At 35.5% G+C, this 27,149-nt stretch overlaps 3 protein-coding genes across 4 annotated transcripts; 1 reads left to right on the top strand and 2 right to left on the bottom strand.

The window, feature by feature from the left end:
* Positions 1-5,544: 5,544 nt before the first annotated feature.
* On the top strand, positions 5,545-9,369 carry LOC127080632 (pentatricopeptide repeat-containing protein At1g79540). Of its 2 annotated transcripts, XM_051020947.1 has the most exons (3): positions 5,545-8,124; positions 8,597-8,936; positions 9,019-9,369. In XM_051020947.1, exon 1 carries the CDS (start codon positions 5,731-5,733, stop codon positions 7,972-7,974), a length of 2,244 nt encoding a protein of 747 aa, XP_050876904.1. In that variant the 5' UTR covers positions 5,545-5,730; the 3' UTR covers positions 7,975-8,124; positions 8,597-8,936; positions 9,019-9,369. The 2 variants fall into 2 exon arrangements, with proteins under 2 accessions (XP_050876904.1, XP_050876903.1); XM_051020946.1 differs by having other exon boundaries at positions 8,597-9,369.
* Positions 9,370-16,974: 7,605 nt separating this feature from the next.
* Positions 16,975-19,096, bottom strand: LOC127080631 (phosphoglucan phosphatase LSF2, chloroplastic). Its single transcript, XM_051020945.1, has 5 exons — positions 18,667-19,096; positions 18,146-18,351; positions 17,801-17,971; positions 17,445-17,656; positions 16,975-17,185 (listed from the first exon to the last, which is right to left on the bottom strand). The coding sequence occupies exons 1-4, from the start codon at positions 18,923-18,925 to the stop codon at positions 17,453-17,455; spliced, it is 840 nt and encodes a 279-aa protein (XP_050876902.1). The 5' UTR covers positions 18,926-19,096; the 3' UTR covers positions 16,975-17,185; positions 17,445-17,452.
* Positions 19,034-22,338, bottom strand: LOC127079458 (protein MAIN-LIKE 2). The gene is made up of 5 exons (XM_051019837.1): positions 22,162-22,338; positions 21,732-21,901; positions 20,972-21,646; positions 20,682-20,875; positions 19,034-19,136 (listed from the first exon to the last, which is right to left on the bottom strand). Coding segments are annotated over exons 1-5 (1,143 nt in total). The 5' UTR covers positions 22,163-22,338.
* Positions 22,339-27,149: the final 4,811 nt, after the last annotated feature.

The following is a 27,149-nucleotide window of genomic DNA, read 5'->3' as shown; positions in this document are numbered from 1 at the left end:
AATAACTAAATTGATACCACAAGCCAAAAACAAAGAAGCAACCTCCAAAAAATCATCCTTGAGATTGAGACCTATAACTTTAATTTTTTTTGTTGAAGTTTACACAAAGACATGTTGCCAATTCGAAACCTCTCAAAGTAGATTTCATTGTCAACAATTATCGTATCGTCTATGAATCACAACAAATTGAAATTAAATTCATCCAAGACCTTGAAAGGCTGGAAAAATCTCAACTACAACATATTTTGCATTAGATCCGTTAAACCTTCGACTACGAGCAAAAATATAAAAGTTGGTAATGGGTATCCTTAACACAAACCTCTCTCCACCTGAAAGTCCTTAGTAGGACTGTCGTTTACAAGAATAAATATTGAGCTTGAGAAAATGCAAGCTTCCGTCAATCTCATCCACCTACGACCAAATCCCATTATACTCAAACATCTCTTAAATAATCCCATGCCGCGCAATTATACGCCTTTTAGAAATCAACTTTAAACAACAAACAATCCTTTTTTTCCTTTGGCTAAATTTGCAAGCGCGTTTAACACCAACTCTCTATCTAACATTTGTCTACCCTGAATAAAAGTTGATTGGCACGGAGACACCAAAATGCCTATCACCTTTTTCAGTCTTTCTGCCAAACATTTCTCCAGAATTCTATACACACTCCCCACGAGACAAATAGGAAGAAACTCATTCAAAATTTGAGGGTTGGTCATTTTTGGAAGTAAAGCTATAAACGATGTCTTTATAGCTTTAGGCAAGATATCATTCGAATATAATTCAAAAGCAAAACTAACTAAATCATCCTTAACAATCTCCTAACACTTCTTATAAAATCCCATGTTGAATTCGTCGAGCCCCAAACTTTTCTCACTATCGGAATTCGAAAAGCCACTCCTTGAAGCTTTGACCGTCGCACCACGAGTTCAAGGAATCTTTGATGAAAATGACTCAAAGCTTCAATCTTGATATCATCCACTTGGCTTAACATGCACCTGTCATAATTAAGCGAAAAACTTCCATTTCTATGAAAGTTCCTCTTTATTACCAAATGAAAATACTTTCAATTAGAGTCACCCTATCGAACCCACCCCACTCTTGATTTTTGTCTTAACATTGACTTTTTGTGATGAATAATTTGCCACACTCTAGCTATGGCCTCCACCCTCTTAACAGAGACATCCTTTAAAACACATTTCCCTTCAATAACCACTTGATGATCTAGAGAATTCAAGTCTTTAATTGCCTCTTCAACATTCTGATCAAAAATCCCGAAGACTTCGTGATTCCAACCTTTCAATTTATCTTTTAACCTTCTCAACTTTTCTATTAATCTAACAAACTTTTTACCTTGAACATTGCTTGGATCCCATAAAGTCTTAACCAGAGGAACAATATCAAGATGATCATACCAACATATAAAGACCTTAAAAGGTTTCAAAACCCAAATCATCCTATTTGTTTTGATCCAAATAGGACAATGATATGAAAGGCGTCTAATTCCTACAAATTGAGCTTCAACGCCACAATTCTCAATCGAATTCTCAGATAGAAGGAATCAATTGAGTCTACTTATTATGCTTCTTTTCGTATTGAGCCAAGTAATTTTTTTCCCGATAACCGGAACATCAAGAAGATCGTTGGAATAAATGAAATCACGAAAATCTTTGAATTCTAATATGTTTACTTGACCACTAACACCCTTCATTTCCCCTTCCATTTTAAATGCATTGAAGTCACCCAGTATACACCAATTACCTTTAAATTTTTTGGCTTTAACAACTCTCAAATTTTTCCATAACTTTCTTTTGCTCCGAAAATCACAAGTAGAATACACATTGATGAACAAATACAACTGGACTTGCCATTCCAAGTGAATACCATGTAACCATCACTTGTAAAACTGAAAAAATGCTCTTGAACAAGCTTAACTTCCAAAAAATTGCAAGATCCCTCGATCTACCTTGAGCTCCCTTTGTTGTCCACTCCACTTCTTTGCTTCCCCAAATAGAGTTCACCTAAGTTTCATCCACCTTTTGAGACTTTGTTTCTTGCAACATGCAAACATCAAACCTTTATTCAAGAATTAGATTTTGAATGCACTTCTATTTTACTAGATTAAAACACCCTCTTGTATTGAATGAAAGCAAATTCATAAAAGAACTCTGGAGTTTGCTTCCTTCAATTTGCGTCTTTCATGAACTTTCTTTTCCATAACTATGATTTTCTCCACATAAATTTCATCTTCCTCAACTCCCTTGAATCCAAATTGCGCCACTTTTTCCCAAATAACGCTAGCAACATCACCATCTCTTTTTGATCGAAATTGATTATTACCTTGAACCAAATATGAGCCTATGATCGATTTCTAACAAATAACTGACCCCCAAAGAATCTTTCTGAAGAAGATTCTGAAGAAAAATTATGTGGAGCTGAATTAGGTCAATGCTTTTTGGGAGGTTTATAAGGAAGAGAAGATGAATGAAGATGAATGATGGAAGTTACTTCCAACCCCTTCCATTTGTCAAAAACCTCACGATGGGGAGTAAAATTATGCACAGATTAGGAAAAATGACTAGGAGAGATATCTGACCCACTAAGAATAGTCTAAAGGCCCACATCTCCTACTTGATCCGATTCACCAGACCTATTGGAATCTCAACTAAGAGATAAAATATCTTTCAGCTTTCGAGATTTATTTCCTATAGGTTTCCTAGGAATCTCCGTCTCCTTGGGGTTTATAAACAAAGGAATTTTAGATAACTTTCTACTGCACCTTTTTGAACTCCTTTGACTTTGCTTCACATGTTCCCTTCTGATTAAACCAATCCTTCTCTCCTCGAACCTCCACAATCTCTAAGTCCAATGATCTGTCTCTACTCCCCTTATCCAGACATGTCTCATCAAGGGAAACTAGTTCCCTATTTTCTTGGGAACTCCCATATGAACCTTGCTTTGGATGATGCACTAAAGAACACAATTTTCATCACCTTCTTCACTAGAAAGAGACAAATCATCACATAGCCACTCATCGGACGAAGCTTCATACAATGATTTCGATGAAGATGCTAAACCTTCACGATTCCATGGCAAGAAAGTTCTTAAGGGGCCTTCGCATATAATAAGGTGATCAGAGAGTGGTCGGCATCCAAGGCTGAAGTATCAAGCCCCGCCTATCTGTACATCAACAAGGGCTTAGGGGGAAACTATTCTGGGCTAACCACATTGACCCCGAAAGACTACTATGAAGGGGTCCCACTCCTTCCAAAATCTTCCCAGCACATGAAGATTATCATCATAATGATCACAAGATATCACAACTACAAATGCATCCAAGGCTTTTATGATGTTTTTTTGCAGGTTTTAAGTCATTTTAACGATGATCAGATGTCCATGTTTTCTATGATAACATGGAGTATTTGACAAAAAAAGGAATCTAAAGATATGAGATGACATATATGATTCTCTTAAAGGTATGATTATTTGAGCAACATATATGCTTAGTTCATGGAGACATAAAATGAAAATTGTCATTATGTGATTTTTACAAGCAAATTCGGATGAAAACATTGAAATAATTAGCAAAAGTCGTACCAAAGTGTGAAGAATAAAGCAAAAATTACAAAGAGTGAAAAAATCGGGACTTCGAAAAATTCCGAAGAAAAAAGCAACTTTGGCACCTGGATTTCGTGCGCACGCGATGCATTCTATCGTGGCACGATGAAGATCTCATTGTGGCGTGATGCATCTAATCGTGGCGCGATATTGTGATAATTTCTGACACACTTTACATCTTTAACTAGAGAATGTTGGCTACTTTTTTAGGATTCTGAATTTGATAGAGAAAGTGACGACTTGGGATATCAAAGTGATGGTTTTTAGGGTTTTGGAAGTCGTTGAAGACCTTTATCTTACTTGATTTTCATGTTCTCTCTATTTTAACTCATAGTAATTGTTATAATCATTATGAGTAGGTAGGTTCCTTAGATTCAGTCTTTTTGTACAAAGTTTCTTGTACTTGATATATCATATGGCTAATTAATGTTAATTGAGTTATTTTATGTTATTGTTATTATTTAATTTTTCTTGATCTTAATGTTTTTTATGTATTGAAGAATACATGAATTGATATAAGATGAGTAGGAATTTTTGACAATTAGTTTACCAATCTGATTTAGGGAAATTATTCAACTTAGTAATTAATTAGGAATAGGTAATTATAAGTTGTGACTTTTGAATTAACAAACTTAAAACACCTAATTGAACTCTGAATTGACCTAAGGAATTGTGAAATTATGGTGCATATTAGTGAGTTGTACACCAAGCAATTTGATGTAGCGGCCGTATTAATTCATCGTAATACTTTAACATATTATAAATTTGATTAATTCACAATTCATAAACAAGTATGAGTAGGGGAGTCGAAAGAAGTTGTAATAGCCTTTAGTTATTAAATTTTATTTCAAGTATTTTCTCATTTTATTTGCGAACCAAATCAATCTTCAAAGTTCCCCGTTGTTATTTACTTAATTCACAATCCACGTGGAGGGGAATTTTATTTATTACTTCAATGATACTAGTACACTTGTTAGAATTGTCCATCTACATGTTAAAAAAATCAAAAGATTCGAACCGGGTTAAATACACATTTCAACAACAAGCTTGCTCGGGTATTAGAATGTGTGTGCGGGATGATAATGATCATTTTGTTATGGTTAGAACATATCCTTGTCACATGAATCTTCAAGCAATAGAGTCTGAAGATTAGGGTTTGTATACTGTGCTATAGTGGATTGTGATAATAGGTTTTACAAATGTCATTTTTGAGGTAGGTCGTAAAAAAATAGGTTGATGATATTCATCATGTAACTTACAATAGGTTAAAATATAACTTTGTTATTGATAATTGTAGAAATATTCTAAAGAGACACATAGGTTAAAATATAACTTTGTTATTGATAATCGTAGAGATATTCTAAAGAGACACGTCAACTTTAAAAGGTTGTTTTTACTGGGTGACAAACTAATGATAACTCTCATGTTTTGACAAGGTTGCTTATTTGATTTTCATTATCATCCTGAATTTATTTGGTAATAATATGAGTAAAAATAAAAACTAATTTAAATAATTTATGCTTGTTTGGATCTGTGGTATGTGATAGAATAAAATAAAATGAAATAAAATAAAATAATAAATGATATAATTTTATTGTTTGGATTTAAAAATAATAGATGAAATGAAACATGGTAAAATTCATTCCATCCCATCCTACTACATTCAATCTTCTATCTTTTTTTTTATTTGAGATATAGAATGAATACAATATCAAACAATGAAATAAAATATATTCTTTATGTTCCATTCTATTTCCTTATATTCAATTTCACTCAGCTCTATTTTCTTCCCATTTATTATATTTTTTCACAATTTACTTTTATTATCTTGAATAAAAATTAAATATTAATATTAATTAAACATATTATTTCATATTTATAATTTTTTTCACTAATTTATTAATTTTGATTTTTTTTTTTTAAATTTTCCAAACTGAAACATAGCCTTCTCCACAAAAAAACCCTTAAACCCCGAAGAATTCGCCGCCACGGAACTCAGACACACAACTCAACTCAACCCAACCGTAGCCATAGCAACAAAACCATGTTTCCTTCGATGTTCATGTTCTGTCAAATTTGAATTCCAATTCCGACTGATTCTACCTATACCCAATGTTGACCCTCTCCAAGTTGAAGAAATCATTCAACACCCCATGCTTCTGCGGATTCCGCAGAATCCACAACAATTCATCTGATCAACCAGGTCTTCGTTTCTGCATCTGGGTCGCTCTCAAATTCGACACTCTCACCAGCAAGCCCTATTACTTGGTTAGTCGCATCCTTATTCGTAAGAACTGGCATTCCATTTACTGGGAAGCGCTTGAGCTTCTCAAGAAAAAAGGGGTTTTAGTCACTTCAGATTCCGTTAGAGCTTTAGTTAGGTCTTATTCTTATTCGGGTCATACCGAAAAAGCTATAGAGTCATTTGGTAAAATGCGCGAATTTGGTGTCATTCCTGATGCTCATATGTATAACACAGTTTTGAGAGATGTGTTGAAGGAAAAGTTATTTGTGCTTGCTTTTGCTTTGTATAATACCATGCTTAAGTCCAATGTTGATCCTAATGACTATACTTATAACATGTTGATTGATGGGTTTTGTAAAAGTGGTAACATTAAGGGTGCACGTGAGATGCTTGATGAAATGCAGAAGGTTAGTATTGTTCCTAGTGTTGTATCGACTACTTCTATTCTTTATGGTTTGTGTCAGGCGAATAATGTAGATGAGGCGCTTATGTTGTTTAATGTTATGAAAGAAAAAGAGTGCCCGCCGGATATGATTTCTTGTAATGTTGTGCTGAATGGGTTTTGTAAGATGGGGAGGTTAGAGGAAGCGCTTTCTTTTGTATGGTTGATAAAGAGAGACGGTTTCTTGCTTAATCAAAATAGCTATAGTTCTCTTATTAATGCGTTATTTAGGGCTAGGAGATATAGTGAAGCACATGCGTGGTATACGAGGATGTTTAAGGAGGGCTTTGCACCTGATGTTGTTTTGTATGCCATTATGATACGTGGTTTGTCGGAGGAGGGCAGAGTTGGTGAAGCTGCTAGGATGTTAGATGAGATGACTAAGATAGGTTTAACTCCTGATGCTTATTGCTACAATGCCATTATTAAAGGTTTGTGTGATACGGGTCTTTTGGATCGAGCGCAGTCTCTTTGTCTTGAGATTTCTGAGTACAATGTTTACACGCACACGATTCTCATATGTGAAATGTGTAAGCAAGGAATGGTTGATAAAGCACAAGAATTATTTAATCGGATGGAGTCGCTTGGATGTGTTCCATCGGTTGTGACCTTCAATGCGCTTATAAATGGACTGTGCAATGCTCATAAACTCGAGGAGGCAAGCCTTTTACTTTACAAGATGGAGATTGGGAAAAGACCGTCGTTAATCTTAAGCCTTTTTCAGGGTTCTGGTCAGGTTTTTGATAGTGCTAGTCTCCAGAAAAAGGTGGAGCAAATGTGTGAGGCCGGAAAATTTTTGGATGCTTACAAATTTCTCACTCAACTCGCTGATAGTGGGGTTGTGCCTGACATTATTACATACAACACTCTAATTAATGCCTTTTGCGGGGCTTTTAATATTAAAGGTGCTTTCATGCTTTTTGAGGATCTGCAAAAGAAGGGTCTCTCACCCGATACTGTTACTTATGGGACACTTATTAATGGGCTATATAAAGTTGACCGAGAAAAGGATGCCTTAAAGATTTATGAGCGTATGCAGAAGGCTGGCTGTGAACCCACCCTTTCACTTTATAGAGGGCTTATGACATGGTTGTGTAGAAAGAGCAAGGTCTCACTGGCGTTCAGTCTTTATTTGGAATATTTGAAGAGCCTTCCTAGTCGGGACAATGATTCAATCAGTGCGCTGGAGGAATATTTAGTTGGAGGAAAATTGGACCAAGTGATTCGAGGTTTACTTGAACTGGACTTCAGGGCCAGAGATTTTAAATTAGCTCCATATACAATTCTACTTATTGGGTTCTGTCAGGTAGGAAGAGTATATGAAGCATTAATTATATTCTCTGTTCTTGACAAGTTCAATATCAAAATCAATGCTACAAGTTGTGTACATTTGATCAAAGGTCTTTGTAAAGAAGGGAAGCTAGATGACGCAGTAAAAATATTTCTTTACACTCTTGACAGAGGTTTCATGTTGAGGCCAATGATTTGTAATCATCTCCTTGTGTTTCTTCTTGTTTCTCGAGATTATAAGGAGTGGGCTATTGATCTTATTGGTAGGATGGAATCTTTTGGATACCGTTTAGATTCAAATGAATATAGCAGGACAGTGTATCTTATAGACCAATACCAAAAACGAAAGAAAAGAAAAAATTATCTCAGAAGAGATTAAGTCACTTTGATTGATTCAGATGAACACGTTTCTTTATGTGTCTCTTCCTTGAATATCCCCATCTAGGAAACTGGTCGTGAATCAAGAGGCTCGCTACACTTTGTGATGAACCAAAGGCGCCCTTTAACCCTTACAAGGATCAATTAAGAGGTATATTCTTGCATGCTGCCTTTCAGGCTTTTACTTTAAACTAGAAAACGACATGTCTAACTAATACGGAATCTAAACACTTAATATTTTGGAATTTTCTTGCTTGCTTTAGGATTTTTTAGAGTGATTGTGATATGGGAGTTGTTTTGTTTAAAGAAATAGGCACATCCATTTTCACTTAGACTTTTGGTTTCTGACATGACATAAGATACCCACAAAGTTTCTTTCTTTAAGTGTGCGTCTATTCTTCATTTGCACGCGTTCCATTGTCTGGAAATGTATGAACATGTCTCTTGGTGCTTATAGAGAATTGAGCATTTGGGCTTGCTGCCTCAATGGAAAAACAAACATGCACTATTTTATTTTTGGCCGTGGGATAATTTTCTATTAAATTCATTTATGTTTAAAATGTTTCCATGATGTTTGGATCATTAATGCCATTATTATTGACAATTTCCTTAACTTCTTGCAGGGCTGATTTTGTCGGGGAAATTTTTGTGCTCTATTGTTCTGCATGATTGTCATCACATCTTATAGACCATTCATTTGAGGTTTTTTAGGGGTGTTTCAGTATGTTGTATACTTCAGAATATTTCTTTGTCTACACCTCATAGTCTTGAGCAAATATTGGCAAAGAATACAGAAAGAAGACAGTCATTTCCCATACAAACATTAAGTTGTGGTGATATCTCATATAGTATATTTCGCGGGGTTTTCTATTCGACGTCAACGTCCTTTTGGCCTTTAAACATGCAAGGATCAAAACTTAATAAAGTTTAGACATAATTACATGTTCACCATCAAAATGTCAGGTATACATGAATACTATCGAAATGTTAGGTATACATGGATACTAGTTAGCTGCTATTTATTGATGCTGATTTTTGTTAATAGAATCGAAGCCATGTCTTGTTCAGTGTCTTGATATCTTTTTAGTGGCCACTTTCTCCTTTAATTCCAGAAATTGGGTCATTCGCCGCATGTCATCTCCTTGACAAACCCATAGAAGAGTTCTCCAACGCCTCCACTCTGGCAACCATAATGACACACCGGCCCTCCCTCATAAAACAGCAGGTCAGACGATTTGGTAGATCCTCACAGGTTGAATTGAAGGAAAAGAAAGGAAAAAATAATTACTTTTAATACAGGAACTTGGTTCCTAACAATCTACTGTGCAAGTGTTTATTTTAATGTTAGAATTCTAACCAGAGAAAGTTGGTAATAAAATGGCAAAATTTATTTGAATTTTTCATTCATATCTTTTAATTATCACGATGCACATGCAGAATTTACTCCTCTGTTTTTTTTTGCTACTGATTATCTAATGCCAGCAGTGATACAAGTCCTGCATAAATATTACCACTGATTTTTTGTTGTCTTACTCTTGCTGCACAATCGGTTTCAGTTTATCTGTCAAATTTTAACAGACCAACTTCTCAAGAAACTGCTGATTTTGCTTAACTCGAGTTATATTGGCAATTTTTTATAATGCAATGTGATCGTTGTATGTTAGTTCAATGGTCCAATGGATGAAGCTTAAAACAATTTGCTCACACACACACACACTTCAGATGGACGATTTCTCTAAACTATATCCAAGTTACAATTTTTTTTTTGAATTGTGAATGAATTACTGCCTGCATTTGGGTGATTTCGGGTCGTAGGTATTCCAAAGAGCAAAATTGTATTGTTTTTTCTTTTTCTTGGTTTCTATTGGATGGTTTCTTTCTAAGCATGATCTTAAAAATTTGATTTTAGGGTAGTGTTCACAAGCCCTATGGAAATTCAAGTGTCATTCATACCATCCGGAGAAAGGCATCCCATCCAAGTTAAAAATAGTATGAATTTTGAAATATGGATATACCATTTGAATTTTAGAATCCGAAAACATAAAATGGGAAAACGAAGTTTGAATCACATGGGTAGTACACTCATGATCATAACACAAAAACTCAAACCCTTTCAAAATCTTTTTCATACTTAATTAAGATTTTCACTTGCAAATAATATTCAACTGAATTTCTTCGTAAGAATGGACAATATCATCTGGAATGAGGGAATTACACGTAATATACATTTATGTTATTGATTATCATATAGATAATATATGCCTTTCCTTTATGTATGATGAACGCATATTCCCGAGATTGAAATTTGGATTCATGTAGGATCGGTCTGAAAATTGAAATTCGGAGTCATTTAAAGTTGATTAAAATTGTCTTATTTTATTATTAGTTGTAGTTATGGTGCAACCTGATTTTGAGTGGCGTGATTAAAGTTAATGCATTTAAGGATGGTGATTCAGAATTACCCAAACAAGTTGTTGTCCTGATGTTCAAAAAGAATCTACTAATAAATATGAGTTTATTTTACGTGGGCATATGCTTGAATGATTCTGCACGGAGTCTATCAAATTAGGGTTTGACATTGTTATCGGAAGATCAAATTCTATTCCTGATAGAAAACATGCATTTGTTACAATGAAATGTGGAATATGATGACACTAGAACAAGAAAATGTCGATATCTTTTTAAGTTGCGCGAGTATTACATGGTTAATAAAACATGGACATTTAGTGTGATATGTGGTAATCGTAATCATGGTTTGGGTCACAAGTTAGTTGGTCATTAGATTATATGTTGTCTGAATGCTGAAAAGAAGAAACTTGTTTCTAGCATTACATTGATCATGGTTCAACCCAAAAAACATAATATCCACTTTGAAAAGGAAAAGACCCGAAAATGCCTCGAATATTAGACAAATATACAATGTTCGCTACCGAAACAATAAAGCAATAAGAGAACCAATATCTGAAATGTAACAATTGTTGAAACTGTTAGATAATGATCATTATGTATCTACATATAGACTGGGAAGATTGAAAAACTATTCGAGATATACTACGAATATTTTTCGAGTGGACATCTCATTCCACAAAAGAAGCTGAAACTTGACCAGATATTTTTTTGGATAGGATGAAAGAATTTTCCAAGTTGAGCGATATTGAAAAAGAATCAAATAAAAAAAATAGGTGAAACCATCTAAATTTAGGCGGTGACACATTTTTTTTATGCATTTTAATTTTTATCATACAATGCATTTGGACAGTGACACATTTTTTGAATGTAATGTTAAATAATTATTTTCATGGATGTAGACATTTTGATATGTTTTAATGTATATGTAACATTATTTGTATAAACGTTAGAATTAACATTATTTGTATAAATATTAGAATTAATATTCTGATGTGTTTGTATGCTATTAAGGAAGTCCATAAAACAAGTACTATCAACTGATCATGTGTGATGCTAATAGAGGAAAATCCATATTTTAAACTTCGGAAAAACCCTATATTCCGTGTATATGTGATGGTAACAAGGGAAAATCTGGATTTCAATATCCGGACAAATCCTATATTTTGTGTATATGAGATGTTAACAACATGTGTGATTCTTGATTTCAATATCCGGAGATATCCCATGCGTATTCTTCTTACATAAGAAGGGGGTGGATCATGATTTCAATATCCGGACCAACCCCTGAGACAAGATTAGATTGCATTTTTATGGTCGATAATGATTTAAATTTCATATAAATATGTTTCATTTATGGTTAATACATACATTTCAAAATGAATCAATATTGATATATTGCATTTGTTTACTTCAAGGACATGAGACTTTATTCTGAATTTAGGATCACATGGAACATCTCTCTTGTAGATCTGAAACTCAAATTGGAGAATATCTGATACTGTTGGTGCAAAGGTAGAATATATGATGAATGGAAATATTCTTATTCAGAGAATGATGGCTACAAAAAGGATTAAAAGTTACAATGATTGACACCCTATTTATAAGCCTCTAACAAACTTAAATATGAATCAAATCTAATATTTAAATCTAATATCTAACAAACTTAAATATGAATCAAATCTAATATTTAAATCTAATATCTAACAAACTTAAATATGAATTAAATCTAATAATTAAATCTAATACCATCCCTTAATTCATATTCCATCAAAACTTGTAACACCAATTACATCCCTTAATCTGAGAAATTGATCAGTCTTGATAGCTTTCGTCAGAACATCTGCCAACTGCTTCTGAGTGCTGCAGTGTACAACTTCTAACACTCCCCTCTGAACTTGATGTCTCAGAAAATGATACTTGGTCTCAATGTGCTTGCTTCTCCCATGCAACACTGGGTTTCTGGCAAGATTGTTTGCAGACTTGTTGTCAATCATCAGCTTCAGAGGTTTGTTTACTTTAATCTTCAGATCCTGCAATAGATTCAGAATCCACACAGCTTGGCATGCAGTAACAGCAATCTTACAATTCTTCAGATCAAATCTCTTCAGAAGTTCTAATTCATACTTGAGCTGATGCAAAATAATACCTTTCTCAGAGTATCTGAACTCCATCCCTAGAAAGTATGTCATTTTGCCTAGATCAGTCATTTTGAATTCATTCATCAGAACTTTCTTGAACTTGACTATCTCCTGTTCAGAACTTCCAGTCAGCAGTATATCATCAACATATAAACATACCAGAGTCATATTTCCTTCAGAAGTATGCTGAACATAGACACCGTACTCCATCTCACATTTCTGAAAGCCTTGCTTCTTGAAAAATGAATCAATCTTCTTATTCCAAGCTCTGGGCGCTTGTTTCAATCCATATAGAGTTTTGTATAATCTGTACACCATCCCTTCCTGATTCTTTTTCACAAATCCAGGAGGTTGTGACACGTAAACTTCTTCTTCTAATGGACCGTTCAGAAATGCAGATTTTACATCTAAATGCATCAGAGGCCAATTCCTGTTAGCAGCTATTGCAATCACCATTCTGATTGTTTCATGTCTTGCTACAGGTGCAAACACTTCAGAGTAATCTAGCCCAGGTTTCTGTAGAAATCCTCTGGCTACCAACCTTGCTTTATTTTTGCCCATTGAACCATCTGGCTTTAACTTCTGCTTGAAAACCCATCTGACGCTGATGGCTTTCTTGTCTTTTGGAAGTTCTGTCAGCTTCCAAGTCTTGTTTCTCTCTATAGCATCAAGTTCTTCTTTCATGGCCTTCAGCCAGAGCTTCTGCTTAAGAGCCTCTTCTGTACTTATGGGTTCAGAGTCTACTAACATGGCACACTGAATAACTTCTCCTTCAGAGTCTACTTCAGTGTCTTTCAGCATGTCAAATTCTGCATATCTTCTGGGGATGTTTCTGATTCTTTGTGGTCTCTGAACTTGTTCAGAGTCTTGAGCTTCAGAGTTTCTAACTTCAGATGGTTGACTTCCTCCAGAGCTTTGACCATCTTCAGGGTCTGGCATATTTCCAGAGTCTGAGTTGCCACCAGAATCTGGATTACCATCAGAGTCTGGGTCATCAGAGTCTGGATCATCAGAGTCACCTTCATCTTCTGAGTCTTCTCCAGAGTCAGAATCACTATCAGAATCAGAATCAATATCAGAGTTTACTCCAGCCTCAGAAATTCTGAACTCTGACCTTTCTTCAGAGGTTCTAACATCAGAGTCAGATTGAGACTTATCCCAATTCCAAACTTCTGATTCCTTCACAATCACATCTCTGCTGAATTCAATTTTATTGGTTTCTGGACAATAGAGCTTGTATGCACCTGTACTGTGGTACCCTATCAGAATCATCACTTTGCTTCTATCATCCAGCTTCTGTCTTCTGGCTTCTGAAACATGTTTATAGCAAACAGAACCAAACACCTTCAGATGACTAACACTTTGCTTATCTCCAGTCCACTTCTGTATTGGAACTATTTCCTTCAACTTCTTCGTAGGACATCGGTTGAGTACATACGTTGCGGTGGCAACAGCTTCTCCCCAGAGCTTCTGAGGAAGCTTCTTCTCCTTTAGCATGCTTCTCACCATATCAAGCAAAGTTCGGTTTCTTCTTTCAGCAAGACCATTGTGTTGAGGGGTATAAGGAGCAGTAACCTCATGCTCAATTCCATTCTCCTCACAGAACTTCTGGAACTCTTTGGAGTTATACTCACCTCCACCGTCAGTTCTAAGAATCTTCAGCTTTTGACCACTCTGATTCTCAGCCTTCATTCTGAACTTCTTGAATTCATCAAACACCTCGTGTTTGAACTTAATAAGGGATACCCATGTCATTCTTGTGAATTCATCAACAAATAACACAAAGTATTTATTCCCTCCCATCGATGCTACTGGAAATGGACCACACACATCAGAATGTACAACTCCCAAGGCATGTTTTGCTCTTGGAGCAGTTTCTGACGCAAATGGCAATCGTGGTTGTTTTCCTTCCATACAAACTTTGCATGACTTTTCAGGCTTCTTAATTGCAGGAATTCCATGTACCAACTTCTTTGAATTCAGATGTTTTAAGCTTCTGAAATTCAAATGACCAAATCTTCTGTGCCACAGCTCACTCTCCTTCTCAGCACTTGTTGCACTAAGACATTCTGAGTCTGCAGTTCTGACATTCACCTTGAATGTTCTATTCCTTCCCTGTTCTGACTCCATAATCAACTTCTGATTACAGTCGTACAGCTTCAGAAGATTGTCCTTCATGGTAACTGAGAAACCTTTCTCAATTAATTGTCCCACACTCATCAGATTGCTTCTGATGCCAGGTACATACCACACGTTCTGAATCAATGCTGTTTTCCCATTGTTCAGAGTCACTCTGACATTTCCCATACCTTCTGCATTAAGATATTTGTCATCAGCACATCTGATCTTTGTCCTCTTTTCAGAGTCAAAGTCAACCAGCCATTTCTTGTTTCCAGTAAGATGATTTGAACAGCCAGTGTCCATATACCACCAGTCTATCAGATCCATATCACCAGATTCAGAGGCCATCAATAGCACAGATTCGTCATCAGAACTTCTGGCTATATTTGCTTCTTCTGATTTTCTCTCCTTGTTTGACCAACAGTCTCTAGCAAAGTGACCAAACTTCTTACAGCAGTAACATTGGATTTTCTTCTTGTCATACTTCTCTTTTCCCTTCTGAGCATTCTTTTGTCTATCAGAGGTTGAGCTTTCTGACTTCTGACCACCATCAGATCTTCTCCTGGCTTCTGACTGCTTCTGATACCTCCTATCAGAAGTTGCTTTCAGAGCCTGCTGCTCTACTTCCCTTTCAGAAGTTCTCTCAGTCAAACGCAACTCTTGCGCTTCTAGACTGCTCTGCAGCTCTTCAATTCTCATGGTGCTCAGATCTTTGGAATGTTCTATTGCTACCACAATGTAATCAAATTGAGAGGTAAGGGATCTCAATACCTTCTCCATGATTGTTTCTTCAGAAAGAGTTTCTCCACACGCTTTCATCTCATTAGTGATCAGAATCACTCTGGAGATGTATTCAGAAACTTTCTCATTATTCTTCATGTTGAGATTCTCATATTGCTTTCTCAAGGACTGAAGCTTCACCTTCTTCACTGATGCGTCACCACCATAACATCTAACCAGTGTGTCCCACGCAGCCTTTGCTGTCGTTGAATCTGCAATCTTCTCAAACACATTTACATCAACACATTGATGAATGAAGAACAATGCTTTCTGATCCTTCTTCCTTACTTCCTTCTGCGTGTTTTTCTGTTCATCCGTCGCATCTGCTGCTACCGGAACATAACCATCAGTGACAAGATCTAGAACATCTTGAGCACCGAACAGTACACGCATTTGGATCATCCAACGATTCCAGTTTTTACCGTCAAATACTGGAAGTTTGGTGTTCATGTTGCCGTTTCCGTTCATCTTTCTACCTTGCACAATACACTCAGATTTCTCACACAGTGTTTCCCAACCCACAGAATTAAAATTCTGATCAGATTTTGTTCAAGATTCAACACGAATCTAAGAATCAAAATCAAACACACAAGACCTCACGTTCACTCGTGTTTCCCGTGTTTCCCAATGAATCTGAACCGGAGCTCTAGATACCAATTGTTGGTGCAAAGGTAGAATATATGATGAATGGAAATATTCTTATTCAGAGAATGATGGCTACAAAGAGGATTAAAAGTTACAATGATTGACACCCTATTTATAAGCCTCTAACAAACTTAAATATGAATCAAATCTAATATTTAAATCTAATATCTAACAAACTTAAATATGAATCAAATCTAATATTTAAATCTAATATCTAACAAACTTAAATATGAATTAAATCTAATAGATACTACACTAACAATCGGAGAGTGGTTAAGATCAAATATCACTCACCAATGGTTGATAATGAAGGGAAAATTTTATTAAGTAAGTTTGAATGCGATACTTGCAAGATCAACCACAAATATTCTTAAGATGACGAAACATCCTGAACCATTTGTTGGTGATGAGATGTCATATTAGATTTAGGTTAACAAATTTTTATGTCATGTTATGTATTGTATGTGTGATAACAAAGATCTATTTTAGTGTATTTTTTTTTGAAATCTTGGTATTCAGTCTTGCAACCGACTAATCTAAGAGGACCAATTCTACCGTTCATTAGGGGGGGTCCCGTTTAAAGTCAGAGCAAAGTTCTGTATGGACTAATATGGGACCTAAGATGTTTTGTAGTTGAACCTGATTCAGCCTGTAATAGTTATACTACATCTTTTCACTGGCTGGTCACTGGTGGGGTTAATACCTTTTGGCTTCCATCTTGGCAACAAATGCTGATTTTGAATAACTTTTTGGAAACTAAACCTTGTAAAACAATTTCTTTTTTAAAAATAAAATTTGTGTTAGTTATACTTTATTAACAAAGAGAGATAAAAGTGATTCATTGTGATGGAGACAAGATAAAATGGTGGCTAGAGATTATGCATTTTGGAAAATATGAAAATAACTCGTTTTTGAAAATGCAACATTTGTTCAAATATTATTTACTAAATCTACATTCTACAACCATAGTACATAAGCCACAGAGTTGAATTATTTGCCAATCAATAATATTACATAGAATATTTCGTACCAGTTACAGGCAATATGCCTATAAATCTGCATATATATGCCAATCCTGCAAAGGACAACAACTTGTGTAGGAATCTCCATAAGCTTAACCTGTCAATCAAGAGTATAACACTACATCTCAATTCTCAACATCAAATAATAATGTACAAAGATACATAGATATTAATATCTATAATTCATTAACACTGTAAATATTTTTTACACCGTCAATCGCAATCGTTAGAAGTGTTACATTTCAATCATAGTTATTTCGAAAGTCGTCCATAATTTGTTTTGATTTACTTACAGTGCAAAACTTCTTACCCTATCAGTGTATCAAAATTAAACTATTTTCCTAATAGAAGCGTACCTAATTTGTCAAGTTCCACGAAGAGCGCGGACACCATTTTGAATCAGGTTCCTTTCCCAGTCTGCTATATCCCCAAAAGCATGGTCTGGAAGACTCTCAAACGGTTCCTTCCATGGATCATTCTTAGCCAGATCATAAGTAGCTCCACGTATCGCTTTTTTATTCGGTCCGCAAGGTCTCTTTGAAGTTAGCATATCATATGCTTCATTTAGCTGTAAAAAAAATAAGGCCATGTTCATTTGTGAAAAAATTAACACTTGAAGAAAGCTTTAAACTCATCTATCTAATTGATTTTGATGTAAACTTTCTACTCCTATTTTCTTGATTCAAAGATAATGAGAAGGTTTAAGACTTACATTCATGTCACAAAACCAAAACAAATAAGATATTGCTACTGCTGGAGCTCTTCCAAGTCCTGCAGTACAATGCACATAAACTTTCCCTTTTCCCTCTGAAATCGCCCATTCCAAAGATGAAACTGCTTTAGGTAGCGCACTTCGCAAAGAGTTTGGATCAAAGTCTACTGCCTAACAATGTAAATAAATAAAATGTAAAATAAAGTCAAATTATTTCTGTATAAGGTACAAGTAGTTTTCATGTAATAAGCTGTCCCGCATAGTCTCACAAATGCTTATACCATCAGATAAACTCAAATAAGTCAATCCAAAACATTTATGTAGTAAAAAGAGCTTATTACTTACCGGTCTCCTCATGTGCCGAATTTCAATTTCGTGACACCTTTTTATTATTGACTGCAAGTCTATTCCCCAAAACTCAGCATCTTTATCCTGTTGCAAGTTTAGAATGTAGGCCACACCTTCTTCATTCTTAAGATGATCTACATCTTCAGGTTTCTGTGGTTGGGACCCCACAATCAAATTATCAGTTATAACCGTATAATTCATACCTGAAATTAGGCATCAATGATAGTATCAGTTGAATGAAATTCTATACATAAATAAATCAGCAATTTATTCACATCAATTGCAAAAGTTATGTTCGTAGCAAATAAAATTAAGCCAACTCAGTTACTAGCTATGCAGAGACATCAAAATGCAGAGTCACGGCTTCACACCCGCGACATCCACCATCTAAGCTAGAACATTCATTCTTTCATTCCTAACAAGACTGTTTATAGTGATAATCATATTACACATGAAGTAGCAACTGAATTCACAGATCAAATATAAAAACAAATAAGGGATAAAGAGATGAAACTAACCCAGATCGTGATGATACTCATAAGGATTCCTCATCATGTTCTTCATAGCTATATTGTATTCTTCCATCATATCCTTAGATTTAGATACTTCAATCCCACTTTCTGATAGTTTACAGCAGATTTTGTTCACCCTAACAGAGTAGTTCAGGGGAACCGTAAAACTGCATGGCGATATGTGTTTCCTTTGTTTTGAAAGTAGGTCTGCGTTCAAAGAAACTCTGAATAACGAAGAGAAACCAATGTTACTAACAGTTCCCATGTCTTGGTTGTTTGATTCTCTTGTTTTTTATTAGACTCTTGTTTTTGTTTTTGTGTTTCTCGCACATGATTGATGATGAGGTTGTTTTGACCAAAATGCCCTTGAACATTAATGAAACGTAATTGGGTAGTGATAGAGCAATATATGGCTTACAAGTTGCAGTTGAGAACGGAAAATTTTACCTTGTACCCCTACGATTAATCCCATACCCCTACAAAAATTTAAAAATTTCCATTTTATCCTTAATTGGTTTTAACCAATTTACCATTTCATTTTTACCATTCAGTTGAAAATTCCAAAAATTACACTTTCACACCCCTCGCACCGGAACACTTGCAAAAAGACTTCCGGTATGTATTTTTCCAAACCGGAAGACTTTTGGGAAGACTTCCGGAACACAAAAAAAAACAAACCGGAACACTTAAGGAAAGAGTTCCGATTCACATAAAAAAAATTTCAAAAAAAATTTGCATACCGGAACTCTTTGGAGAAGAGTTCCGGTTTGCTTTTTTTGTGTACCGGAAGTCTTTCTTTAAGTCTTCCGGTACGTGTTTTTTTTTTTTTTTTTTTTTTTTTTTTTTTTTTTACAGAAATGGAAAATCTTCCCAAAATATGTGTAGATACTACTGATGCGTTTATGACGACGGAAAGATTTGGTACACGAGAAGAGGTTATCAGATGGATTAAAGAGGTTGGAATCGACAATAAAGTAACTGTTATTATCAGTCGTTCAGATACTGAAACGGGGAAGAGAGGGAGAAGTAACAAAATAATATTTGGCTGTGATAAAGGTGGGAAACACAAGATTAGTGATAGTGGTACCCAAAGTGCGTCCAAGAAATATGGATGTCCATTTAAAATCAGGTCGACTCCGGCGAAAGATGGATCTGGTTGGAAGATTGATGTAAAATGTGGGTTACATAATCATGGTTTACCTGATAGATTAGAAGGTCATTCGTTTATTGGTAGGTTGACCACAGATGAGAAGCAACATGTCGCTGATTTGGCAAAGAGACATGTAGCACCTAGAAACATTTTGCTTTCCTTGCAAGACAAGTTTCCTGAGAATGTCACTCGTATTACGCAAGTATACAAGCATAAGAGTGTGATAGAAAAAGAGATAAGAGGTCCAAGGAGTGAGATACAACATCTGTTTAAGCTTATTGAGGATGCAGGATATGTGTATTGGAGTAGAAAAAGGATGACTCGGAAGTGGTGAGAGAGATATTTTGGGCACATCCTGATTCAGTGAAGTTGTTGAATATATTTCCGATTGTGTTAGTTATGGATAGCACCTACAAGACAAACAAATATAGACAACCTTTGTTTGAAATTGTTGGCATGACATCGACTGAGTTGACTTTTGCTGTTGGATTTGCATATATGGAGTCTGAGCAAACAGAGAATTTTTGCTGGGTATTGGAGAAATTAAAAGAGTTGTTTGTGAAGAAAGACATGTGTCCACAAGCGATTTTGACAGATAGAGATCTTGCTTTGATGAAAGCAATTGAAGTTGTGTTTCCCAACTCGATTAATTTGCTATGTAGATTTCACATTAACAAAAACGTTGGTGCCAAATGCAAACAACATGTGGTGAATGACCTGCAAAAGACGATAGACACATTATGGATGGAAGTTGTCTGGGCTAGTGATGAGGTTGAGTATGGTCAGCGGTTGCATCAACTTGAGCAAGCATGTGTTGATTATAGTGGATTTATTAATTATGTGAAAGACACATGGTTGACTCCACATAGGCATAGATTTGTTGGAGCATGGTCGCCAGATGACGTCGGTAGGTGTCAGCTCGTCCAAAATAGGTCGTAAATCATCGACCTTCAGGACTCCCTGTCTATATGACCATCTCATCGCTCGGGGAAGACCACAGTTTCCAGCAGGATTCCAATTCTCCCCTCTTTTTCCAACAGTTGGAAAATACTCGTGAATCCAACACTGTTACAAAATAAAAACATAATAAATAAAACAAATTAAGTTACAATATTTTATAAAATGAATCCAACACTTAATTAACAAAATTAAATTATATACCTGTAGGAGAGTAGGATATCCACCTAGCTGTTTGCAACTGTACATGGACGCATCTCCAAGATATCGGTAGAGGGTAACTAGTGCAGCTGCTCCCCAACTATATCCTGAACATCCATCCAAGTCCCTAAACAGGAGGAGGTATCGTGCCTCTACAAGTGTAAAGGTCTTATCAGCAAATATGGTGGAACCCACCAACATCAATAGATATGCTCTAGTCGCATATGCCCAGCTGGAAGCAGCCCTATGATGTACGAATATATCATATAACCACTCCAACTTGTAATACGACCCCCTGCAGCTCCGAACATGTGACTGTGCCTGACTCTGTGACACTCCTAGGTAGTCCACAGCAAGTTCAACAGCTAGCTCTTCAGTCACATCCTGAGGACTCCAAAAGATACCCCTAATGGGCAAGTGAAGTAGACATGCGACATCATCTAAAGTAATGCTCATTTCACCAAACGGCATGTGAAATGAAGATGTCTCTAGATGCCATCTTTCCACAAATGCAGAGACAAGATTTGTGTCTATCTTGTTCAGACTCGTTCTCTGCAGTGAAGCTAAACCGGATCTAGATACCCAACTCTCCATCTGTGGTGGAAGAGCCAATGGAACCCTAGAATTCAACTTCAGTCCATGTCCGGCAACCTTCAACTCTTTCTTTGGTCCTCTTTCCTAAAAACAATTAAAACACATATTAGAAAACAAATTATAAAATATTCAACTATTATTCATTTTCAAATATAGTCCGTTTACTTACCTCACCGAACCATATATGTCGAGCAACATGATGCTCGTACTTCACCAAAAGCGATGTATCGTACGACCCTCCTGGATATCCAGTCGGCTCAGCTGCAGCTGCAGATGAAGATGCACCCCGGTCTAACGTGCGGACTGGAATCCGGCCATCTGCACCTCTTCTTCGAACCACTGCAAAAATAATGTAAAAAAAAATAATTAAAAAAAAATAAATAAAAAAAATAAAAAAAAATTACGTACCGGAACACTTCAAAGAAGAGTTCCGGTACACATCATCCAAACCGGAAGACTTGAAGAAAGTGTTCCGGTATATAAGTATACAAACCGGAAGACTTTCTAGAAGACTTCCGGTTCAGTGTCCAAAAAAAACAACAAACCGGAACACTTAAGAGAAGTGTTCCGGTATACAATTTTCAAACCGGAAGACTTACTCTTAAGTGTTCCGGTATACAATGCAAAAACGCCAAAAAATTTTCTTCTCCGGAAGTCTTCAACGAAAATGGTAAAAAAATTTTGAAACGGAAAATATACCCTATTTATATGAGGGTATTTTGGTCAAAAAAATTTAAATGTAGGGGTATGGGTACAATTGTAGGGGTATAGGGTAAAATTTTCTTGAGAACGTGTTGTTCATATGAAATCATAGAATATATATATTTTCTTTTCTTTTCAAAAGTATGGGCTAAAAGATTGGGTTCCTCTTATATGAACTTTCTCAAAAGTGGTTCAATCTAACATTTTTTGAGATTACTTTATCCATTTCATACTATCCATTTCATAGTGTGAATGTGAATACATAAAACTTGATTTTTTTTATATCTCTGAGATGCATCTCGAACGCATTTAAAATGTATATAGTATTTCATAAATGAACTGTTCACTCCATATTTATCAAAAAAATGGTCAAGAGATCCATTTACGGAATCATTTGGAAAAATTACGGAGATGCATCTCCGGATAAATCTCTGAAATTATTTTGTACTTCATAAATAAATCATCCACCACAAATTTGTCAAAAAATTGTTCAAAAATACATTTCCATAATTTTGTAGGGGTGATTCCATAGATACATATCTGGTATAACCCCCGATAGCATTTGAGAGTTTTTGCCTTGGTAGCAGCAAGTGTCTTGATATTTTTTAGACTATTTACACTAATGATATCATAACACTATGCTAGTGATGGTGCACAAGGTTGAAGGTGAAGATGGAGAGAGAGAGAGAAGAGAGAGAAAATAGATCTAACTAACTTTTGAGAGAAAATATTGATTGTGTTCACACTGAAATTCTATTACACGTGTGTTTACTGGTAAATTTGATAAACAAAACGAGTTTCTATTAATACTTAAGGGATCAAACTCGAAAATCTCCTGGAACATATTCGTGTGAATTTAAATCTTTGAACACCATGTTATGATTGAAATCGAAAATACAATGTGAAGATAATAATGTGAAATTTTGACAAGACTTGGATTGTAAAAGATTTTAAAGACAGAGATAACCGAAATCGAAATGTAAAAATGAAAATAAAATGATAAGTGGTCGAAATGTAAATGAATGCAGAAAAAAGCTTTAATGTAAAAGTACTTGGAATTTATAAATATGGAACGCATATGTAGATTTTCTTCACTCGTATCTCAATTACACAGATACTTCGAGTATGAAGAAATATGGGTACAATTGCGGACCCCTACAACGTAAACAGGCGTCCCTTTATATACTAATTTAAAATAACTACCTAAAAACGGTCGATTAAACAAACCACGACACATTTTACTTCCATGCAGTCGTTATCTTCAACGAGCCTCCACGTGCTTTCGAGTAACCACATGTTATAATCCAATACCCGCTCTATCAATCAAGCCAAATAACCAACTTAGAGCATTTGAAATGTTTACTAAGTCCACAGCTGCTACCAACGCTCATCGACCTTCAGCTGCTTCGACCACACTTGCCACATGCATAATTTTTGACATGTTCGATAGCTTTTATCATGGCACACTTATTCCTACTTACCATTTATAGTTAGGTCAAAAAATCTAAGGTAGCAAATTTCCCCCTAAAATCCCATGTTTCGATTTGAATCAGAAAAAAAGAAACGTGGCAATTTTTATCGTATTTTCTCGACACCGCTTCCACTTCTTCGCTGGCGTTATTGTCATCATTATCCTTTTTTACGGTGCATTTTCATTTTCAATGAGATCTGTTCAGAATCTCCCCATCATTCCTATTTTCCAAGAAGTCATTTGATATGTCTACTTTAATTGCTCCACTCACATTAATGCCCCATTTCGTAACACACAAAATCGTTTCAACATCTCCACATGGATGCCATGTGTCTGAACTTAGACACGCAACGAAAAAATTTATAAATATCCAGCTCCAAATTCTTTCTCTTCGTTTCAACTCTTTTCTAGATTTCTTGCGCATAGAGAAAAACTTTTATTCTCCTAAAAAATGCGTCCACTTTCAACAATGACATCCACTAAAGCATCATCTTCTAAGCTTGACGCAACAAAGAATCCATAGCTTTCACAATCCCACTAGAGGAAGATGACCAAGGAAGAGATTTACTCCCTGAAACTCCATTGTCAAAAGAAAAGACCTCTAACTGGGCCAAACAGGTACTCATTCCATTTTCTCTGCCCAATAAACTCTTCGCTTTTTTGGGCCCTATCCGACTGCCAGGTCACAAGCTAGGAAAGTTAAGAATTTTTTCTCTGGTTTCCCTGTCACCATACCATCAGCGTTCGAAGAACGCTCTATCGATCTATCCTTTATAGACAGACCTGCACAAGTGTTTCAATCTGCCCCAACTGCTCCCACTAAGGAATACACTGTCTGGCTCGACAAAGTCCAACCCCAGAGGAAAAAACAATGGGAAAACCTGAGCATTTATGACATGGTCGAGATATCTAGAACTGACCCTAGGTATAACCTAACCATGTTATTAGCGTCGATCTTCTAGGAATTTTCGACCAACACTTTCCAGTTTCCTTGTGGCATGTTAACGCCAATTTTGTTTGATGTAACAGCCATAACAGGATTAAACCCCTTAGGGAACACTTTTAATCCAACCTCAGAAATCACCAATGAATTCGCCTTCAAAAACTTCATCCTCGACAACCATGACAAAGAAAACGCTGAAGTCTCCAACTAGGAGCACATATCCTTCTTGACCCTTTGGGTTTCTTATTACGTTTTCTGCTCTAGCTCTTTACAAGTGACCATGAAGTTCGTACCTTTAGCCATTCAACTCCATGAAGGTCAACACATCTCTTTGAGCAAACTTATCCTGCCCAATCTCTACCAATTACTTGGAGAAACCTCCTATGAATTAAAACATCTCCCTGAAACCAACAAGTCTTTCCTAGCTTCAGGTCCTTTGTGGATTCTGCAACTTTGGCTAAACGCCATATTTGAACCAAAACTTCACATCACTACCTCTCCAACCTTGATAGCACAAGATGACTGCATAGCTATCAAAGGCACCATGCATGCTATGACTACTCCTCAAGAACCCCCCACCCCACCCCACAAAAGATACTTATGAAATACATAAATCTCTTCATAGAATCAACCATTTTTTCTTCGACAATGGCCCCTTTCATGGATCGATGTGCGGGTCCATCATGTTTCAGGAATAGGTTTTTAGGGGTCTCTCCTTCAGCAGTTGCCATGTCAAACTCTGTTTGGGCAGCCTTTCTGACCCCCACACTCTTATCCACAAGAATTGAAGCTAGGACTCTTGGCTATGGTTTTGTTGGCTACCAGTCTAACTTAGTGGCCAGACAATTTCAGTGTGTCAAACTTAGAAACATGACACCTCCGATAACTCTTCACCACACATAAGTATAATAAAATCTACTGTTAGATTGAAATCTGTTATAATATAAATCATCTCTATAAAGTTTAACATCAATCGAAAATAATTTGATATCAACGAGATACATAAAAACTAACGTCTTACAAAATTTAATAAAACCGTTAATTTTGATCATTATCTTTAACATATCAAATGATTTTCGATTGATGTTAAATTTTATAGAGATGATTTATACGATAATAGCTTTAATCCAACAGTGGAATTTGTTAAACGGATATGCAGTAAAGAGTTATCAGAGGTGTCATCTTACTAAGTTTGACACATTGATGTTATTTGATCCGATATATATATATATATATATATATATATAATATATATATATATATATATATATATTATATATAATATAATATATATATATATATATATATATATATATATATATATATATAATATTATATATATTGTATATAACTATATCTTCTTCTTTGTTTTTTAACAACATGCAAAATCCTAGAAGATAAAAACCAATATATAATATATATATATTATATATTATATATATATATAATATATATATATATATATATATATATATATATTGATATTGTATGTGCCGTACCTCGAAAAACACGATTCTTCACGAAGCATATTGGACACTCACGGAAAATGATTCGAACAGAGTCGTCACTGAACTTTATTTATTCCAATGAAGAAAAGAAAAAATATTGATAAAAGCTTAAAAAAGGAAGATGATCGTCGTAACCAAATTCGAGTTCGGAAGTCGATTACGCAAGAGAAAGGTGTTAGCACCCCTTATGTCTATTGTACTTAACATGAACCTTTCAGTTGAATTTGCAATTTGAATGTCAGCTTACGTCAATTGTTTTCTTCGAGCGATAGAATGTGCAAAAGGAAAAGAAAAGGGTCGCAAAAGGATTTTTATTAGGGTGCTTGATGAGATTGAAGGTCTCGCTCCTACGTATCCTCGGGTACAATGAGAAACACAAAACTTCGTAGTTCAGATAAAAAACGTTTATTTGTTGGTCTATTTTAATGAATGTCATTTTGTCATAATCGACGAAAAAACATTGCTCAAAACAGTTTAGAGGAGTGGGCGTTTGCATCACACCGAATGGATTTTTAAATATTAACATTCATGGGGAAAATGTCGTTTAGCTCACTCACACGGCGACGAGAAAATAGATTTGATGTGTTGAGTTTTTTTTAGGTGGAAGACGAGTATTCGAACAAGAAGATCTTCAATATTGTTCAAATATTCAAGGAAAGAGAAAGTCTACACCCATCCTTCATTTTTCTTCTCATTTATTGTTAAAATGTATGGCAAATTAAATTAAGATTTGTTAACGGAAGACAATTATTCACACAATAAGCTCTACAACAATGCCCAAATAATCGGGAAGAGAGAAGGTCTACACCCATCCTTACTTTTTCTTCTATAGAAGAACCAAACTTAATTCAAATAATTATTTTGTTTTAATACAAAGGATGAGTGTTCAAACATAGAACTCTACAACATTATCCAAACATTCAGGGAAGGAGAAGGTCTACACCCATCCTTCATTTTTCATCC

The sequence above is a fragment of the Lathyrus oleraceus genome, chromosome 5 (genome assembly GCF_024323335.1).
Source record: "Lathyrus oleraceus cultivar Zhongwan6 chromosome 5, CAAS_Psat_ZW6_1.0, whole genome shotgun sequence".
NCBI classification, from domain to species: Eukaryota; Viridiplantae; Streptophyta; class Magnoliopsida; order Fabales; family Fabaceae; genus Lathyrus; species Lathyrus oleraceus.
The sequence above is the reverse complement of the archived record's forward strand: the minus strand, read 5'-3'. Positions and strand labels throughout refer to the sequence as shown.